We start from the raw sequence: 6959 nt of genomic DNA on the forward strand, positions 1-6959 counted from the left end.
CTTTCTTTTGGCGGGTGCCATGATAGGGATGATAGGGGTTTGACTGGTCGACATTTTCTATGCTGTACTGTACAATGGTGCAGTATTGTGGTTGGCTGTTGGCTGTATACAAAGCCTGATTTGATTGGTCCCTGCTCCGTTTGCCTGCCCTGTCACTATAGCAGTCTGGTCGACCCTTGCATCAGCATCTCCCTGGGACCTCACTAGTGCGCAAGTGCGAGCTCTTCAACATTCTAACAGGCACCATGATAGCGCAAAATCGCGAATCTTCAATGCATATGTAAAGAAATATACGGTAACCCGAATTTACCACACTCGCAAAATCGCATAACAGCCGAGCATACACCCAGCAGCGCTGCTGATGCCTGAACGGTATGTGGAATGAAGTGGGCGGGCATCGGGAGGCCACTATGGCACGGGGCAAGCACTATGGGCAGTCTATCTGAAGTGTACCTGGCGTATAAGACGACCCCCCCACTTGGAGGCATATTTTTCAGGGCCAAAAAATCGTCTTATACGCCGGCAAATACGGTATCTTGATCTTTCAAATAAGTTTTTATTTGTCTACATCTGTTATAGCATATAATATTTTACTTTGAGTTTTAAGTTATATCTGCTTCTGAAAAAGAAATACATAAGGTGGGGAAAATAGATTTTCTAAAATGTCACATTTATACTGATTTTAATGGTTGTAAATTTTTCTCCATTATTGCCAGGCTACCCTAGACACAAGGAAAATAGTAGAAACTTGTAAAGCTAAAACTGATGCTGGAGGTGAAGATGCTATTTTGCAAACCAGAACTTACGACCTTTACATCACTTATGATAAATATTACCAGACACCACGACTGTGGTTGTTTGGCTATGATGAGGTAAAAATAAAAACGTATTTTAATGTAAATATTTTATTTATTCATTTATTTATTATTAAATTTGTTGGGGTCACATTGGTTAGTAAAATTATATAAGTTTCAAATGTACATATCTATAATAAATCACCTATATGTTACATTGTGTGCTCACCATCCAGAGTCAGTTCTTCCATCACCATATATTTGACCCCTTTTTGCTCTTCTACCACCCCCTCCCCCTTACCCTCTGGTAACCACCAAACTGTTGTCTGTGTCCATGAGTTTTTGTTTGTTTGTCTCGTTCCTTTGTTGCTTTCAGTTTTATATCCCACATATGAGTGAAATCATATGGTTCTTGACTTTTTCTGACTTAACTTCGCTTAGCATGATAATCTCAAGATCCATCCATGTTGTCACAAATGGCAGTATTTCATCTTATGGCCAAGTAATATTCCATTGTATATATGTACCACATCTTTATCCAGTCATGTATCAAAGGGCATTTTTTTTGTTTTCATGTCTTGGACACTGTGAATAACACTGCAGTGAATATCGGGGTTCATATATCTTCAAGAATAAATGTTTTCAGATTTTTTGGGTAGATACCCAGAAAAGGGATTGCTGGGTCATACGGTAATTCTGTTCTTAATTATTTTGAGGAAACTATACTGTTTTCCATAGTGCCTCTACCAATTTTAATATAAATATTTTAAATGGTTGGGTTCAAGTCCTTCATCACTAGGTCTATGGATAGATATATTTTGGCCTTTCAAACTTTAGAAATCATTTGTTTTACAATTTTATGATTAAATTGCACTTGATTCTTATTTTGAAGAAATTATGAATTATTCAATGTGACAGTAACACTACTAAGAATTAAACATTAATCTGTTATATATTTATTGCTTGGTCTCTGAGCATATTCCTTCAAAATGTGGGGGAAATTGAACTTGGTTTGCTGTATTAAATTTTGTTTGGGATCACACGTGTTGATATATAGGCATTTACAGAAAGATCACGTCACATGTGTGGTTTTTTTTCCCCCCCTGAAGACAGAAAACCTTTTATTCTTTTTTAACTCATCTACTTAATTGAATTAAAGGATAACTGAAATAAAATAAAATTTTTAACCTCATTCCAGTGACTATGAATGAGAAACAAGAAAATAAAACAAAATAGGCCTCAAGTGTGAGTTATAAAGTTATAAAATGTTTAGATGGCCATGAACCTGCCTTTTTATGGTATCTTTAGTGCATTAAATGGTGGTCGTTGTCACATAGTCTGATGGACAGACTTCTTCCTCCTTCCCTTTCTTGGTATAAACTTTCCACCAAATAATCTGATAATTCTAAATAGCCTAGAACTCTGAATTGCATGCAGTGTTGGAGATGGGGATAAATGTAAACATTGAAGTTTAGTCCTAAAGATTTTAAACAATAATTTCAAAGCATTTTTTATGGTTTCAGCAACGGCAGCCTTTAACAGTTGAGCACATGTACGAAGACATCAGTCAAGATCATGTGAAGAAAACAGTGACTATTGAAAATCACCCTCATCTCCCACCACCTCCTATGTGTTCAGTTCACCCATGCAGGTCCGTGTGTGTGTGTGTGTGTGTTTGGGGGGAGGGGGTACTTCATGAATTTACTTTTAGAATCTGTAAATGAGAGCCCCAACAGAAAAAAATTTACTTAATAAGCAAGTAAAATTTCTTTTGTCATCATAAGAAATGTTCTTGTGCTTAAATACATAAGAAAAAGGAAAAAACTTTATAAATTTATATTTAATTCATTAAGAATATTTTTTGTTCTTTCTATGTATTGTGTTATAGTGTAGATCTTTGTGATTTTTACTCTTGTTTTTATCTCCAGTAATAGTTTGGAAGATCCTTTTTAGATTAAAAAACATTCATTTAGACATGGTTCACTCTATTGTAATGTATCTTTCTGTAAATATGGAGTATAAAGTTAACTTGTGCTATTTCTAGGTACCTGTTTATCTCCTCGTATTGCTTAGTGAAGGGAGAAATATGTGGATCTTCTATTTCCCTTTACTTTTCCTTAAAAAAGAAAAAGGTGTTACATGATAATTTCTTTCAGTTAGTTATTTCTAGTGGGTAACTTCCAGATAATCATTGAGAAATTCTGGTAATAATATTTTTCAGATGAAAACTGATATTTCATTGACTAATTAGATGCAACATTCTACTTTTCAAAAATTCTTCATATTTTTCTCATTTTTGCAACATCTTTATTCTCAAACTTTATCCCATAGAAAGCCTAGTGCATTTTTCCAGTTTATGTCAGCTGTTAATATTATTGTGAAAAGCGATTCAAGAGTCATTAGTTTTAGTTTTGAATTATCAAATCTAAAAGGTTTTTATTTTTGAGAGTTACATAGTTGATTGACTCCTCTTATGGTTTGAGGTTTTAGGATGGTGCTTATCAAACCAAGCCATATCTCTTTCCGAGGTATATATTTCACTCAGTTGGGAAAAGAGATACATAATTTAACTGGAAGTTAATATTAAACATGTTAAATAAGTTACCATATTATGGAATACATGATTTGTAAATACGGCAAAAAACAAACAAGCAAAAAATTAGGGGCCTGTAAAATGAGACTTTAAGGACATTTTAGGCCTTGCCTAAGGGCCTCAGATTATGTCTCCTTATCCTCAGGACTAATACATTTACTTTCTAATCTTCTAAATTTACTGCCTCTGTCATGAGGTTATATCATAAAAAATTGAAACAGCGTTTATAAAGCTAGGGTATGTAGAAAATAGCATTCATTACTTTGGCACATTGCCCTTTCCTCATTTTATATACCCAAGCAATTACTTTGGTATCACTCTTTTCTACACAATAGGAGAGACAGCATTTGGCTATAAAAATATTTGTGGATATCACAAAAACTTCAGATAAATGTTTTTCTTTATATAAAGCCAAAAATATTTCATAATAGGATCATATAAATTTTATAGTATGAATGAAGACAAAGAAAAATATATATACACCTCTTGACTGACCAGTTAGCTTTTCTTTAATTCAGTGTGGGCTTATTCTCAGCTAAGTATTTAAACAGAAAAAATCACAACATTATAAATCTCTCTCTCTCTCTCTCTCTCTCTTTCTCTCTCTCTCGTTTTCTCTCTTATTTTTGTTTTGTTTGTTTGTTTGATTTTGATTAACTGTTGCCATGTAGCTTTTGAATTTGGCTGGTCTGATTCTTTTTTGTTTCTCAGCAGACAGCCCTTGCTCTGCAGTTCTGCCCTGGCATGATTGCTCTTTCTCTGGTTTTCTGCCCACCCCACCACCCCCGCCATTATAGGAAAGCTAACTAGTGCCATTGTGTTCATTTTTTTGACGCCCACAGCTTTTTAAAATTACACCCTCCTCCAATAAAACTTTCTTCATGACTTAATATTTGATTTGTTGGGGGTAGGGAGTAGATTATTTTATAATGTTAACTATTATATATTAAAATTCACTGGTAATAAGGTTGATTTCTTTACAAACAAAAACTTGCTTCTCCTATTTTGATCTAATTGATCCACATTTATAAGATTTGTTCTTTTGCTTTTAGGCATGCTGAGGTGATGAAGAAAATCATTGAGACTGTTGCTGAAGGAGGGGGAGAACTTGGTGTTCATATGTATCCTTACCTGTGTGTGTGTGTTTAGTGGCAAATTGGCTCCTAGGATTTTTTTTTTTTCTTTTTGGGAAGTTTAGTGTAACCTTAATGACGTAGTACCCATACTTGTTTTAGCTCCTTATATCTGTAAATCTTAGTGAAGTCTTTAATTTATTTAGGAAATGTTACATTGTGATTATTCTGCCTTCTTGAGTTGATTAGCAAATGTCCCTGTATACACGAATTAGCTCTGCCTTATTACAGAGCCTGAAACAAGCTTGCCAGGTGCTTTTGTTTGCTGAAGAGGTAATGGCTAAGAGTATGTGAATAAAAAACCATTGCTGGTGGTGGAAAAGAAACTCAGTGGGTTTAATTTATTGATGAAAGATGAGTAACCTAATTTAGAGGGTAACACATGAGTATCTTTTCCCTAAGTATATTTCCAGTTTAACAAGTTACCAAAAATGTGCTTTCCCTTCAGGCAAAAGTAGAGTTGGGTTTTGGCAGTCTGAGGTCACTCTGAAGCAAAAAATGCAACTTAAACAAATAGGTTGATTAAAAAGTAAAGCACATAAAATATGTTGCAAATATTCTTAAAATATAGTATTTTCATTTTTTCCCCAAACCATTTTTCATTTTTCTCTTCCATTTTTCTACAAGAAGATCACCCTTCTTCTGTCTTACTATGATTGTCCTCCTCAGTTCTCTGTGTTTAATAAGATGAATAAATTAAGTAAACCACTGAATCCTGAAATACATGTACCCATAGAATGGATTCATCAAAAGTAGCCGAAGTCAATTATTTAGATGCCAAATAGCTTGACTTAGTTTGGTGCTAGACTGATTCTAGACTTAGTTCATGCCAGTCAGTGTTAGAAGTAGATTGAGCAGTCATCACTGTCTTGGAACTACATATAACCAAAGCACTGTAAATAAAGTGTGTCCCTCAGAGGCACATCAAGCTGATTCGATATTGAAACAAACCAAGAACTTTTGGTCCAAACCATCTTTACTCCTGAAATTCTATTATGCATAATCTGAGCATTCATCTCTACATTGGAGGCTGGGTAGCAACTTGGAAGACTCCATATGTAATTCATAATTGAGTCATCAGTTCCCTCCCCAAAAATTAAGCTCTTAATGTTTCCAAGTGCAATGGAACATAGAAAAGAAATGAGTAATTTATTAAGAGGTCTAATATAGTAGATCCCCTATGGTAAGTGCATATATACTAACCTAGAATCAGTCGTTATGGAGGGTATCCACTTAATTGTGGGGGTTTTTTTGCTTCAGAACTTTTATATTCTTTGCCCTGTCTCATTTTCTAACATACTCAAGCAAATTTATAGGCAGTAAAGGGGCCATTTTCCAATCATTTAAACATGGACAACGTTGTCTTTATTTTTATATCAAAATAATCAGACTTACATGAACTCATCAAGAAGGTGAATGTTCAGTTATTAAATGGGAGTGGTCAGATAGTCTTAAAGTTATAGAGAGCCTCATGTGGAATAGACACAAACTTGCATGAGTGAATATTTAAAATATACTTGTAAGATTTTGTCTTATGTATTTTTTCTGAGAAATTGTTGTTTAATAAAATGGATAATTACAATGTTAGCTTAAATTATAGAGCTATTGACCAATCTATTTTCCTTAGCTAAAGACCTTTAGGTATCTTCTAATTTTCTTGAAATTTGTACAAGCTGTCATTCCAACAATAGAGTATGACTACACAAGACACTTCACAATGTAACGAAGAGAGCATAGAATCTATTCTAATTATTGGTTCTGATTTTTAAAGAATTAACCCATAGATGTGACCATTGACCACATTTACCAATATGTACAATTTCTCTAATAAAGGGACTTATATGTTTATGCATTAAATAAAAAAAGTTCCACTACCAGCCTTATTTGTTTAATAAAAGTGAGTGTAAAGAGACCCAATTTTCTTGCTTCTTATCAAAAGGTGATAATAGTGTTTTCCTTAAATAACAACTCTTTAAGTGAAGAAATATCTCATACAGAAGAATGATCATAAAAGTATTTTTGGTTCATATTTGTGAGGAGGGTATTTAAACTTGTGAGTGTGAGAACTAGTACTAGAAAATCCTGCACTGTAGACTTACCTTCCCTTTTTTCTCTTTTTGTTTCTCCTCCCTTAACCTCTCTCCAAGACTCCTATCTGCTAATAGTGAATGTTTATGAAGCACTTACCATGTACCAGGAAATATGCTAAGTGCTATTACTTATCTTGTTCCCTGATTGTTTTATTAAGTTGATAACACCAAAATTATTTTTTATTAAGAATTCAGGAATGTTTCTCCTATCGTGATTGCCTGGTAGAATATTAGAATCTAAAGGGATCCCTTTGTTGTATCACATCAGTTTATAGATCTGGATATAGAAGTTTGGACAGGCTAAGTGTGTTCTCTGGAATACACATTGAGAGCAAAAGAGCAGAACCCA

General features: G+C 34.1%; 1 protein-coding gene across 1 annotated transcript in view; it reads left to right on the plus strand.

The window, feature by feature from the left end:
* The window catches only part of ATG3 (autophagy related 3), a 28412-nt gene extending 21980 nt beyond the window's left edge, over positions 1-6432 (plus strand). The window contains exons 9-12 of the mRNA XM_019652260.1: positions 717-872; positions 2318-2445; positions 4440-4508; positions 6162-6432. Of these exons, the coding sequence (XP_019507805.1) occupies positions 717-872; positions 2318-2445; positions 4440-4508; positions 6162-6243 (435 nt within the window). The 3' untranslated portion in view covers positions 6244-6432. The remainder of the gene's footprint in view (positions 1-716; positions 873-2317; positions 2446-4439; positions 4509-6161) is intronic.
* Positions 6433-6959: the final 527 nt, after the last annotated feature.

The sequence above is a fragment of the Hipposideros armiger genome, unplaced genomic scaffold (assembly GCF_001890085.2).
Source record: "Hipposideros armiger isolate ML-2016 unplaced genomic scaffold, ASM189008v1 scaffold_176, whole genome shotgun sequence".
In the NCBI taxonomy this organism is placed as follows: domain Eukaryota; kingdom Metazoa; phylum Chordata; class Mammalia; order Chiroptera; family Hipposideridae; genus Hipposideros; species Hipposideros armiger.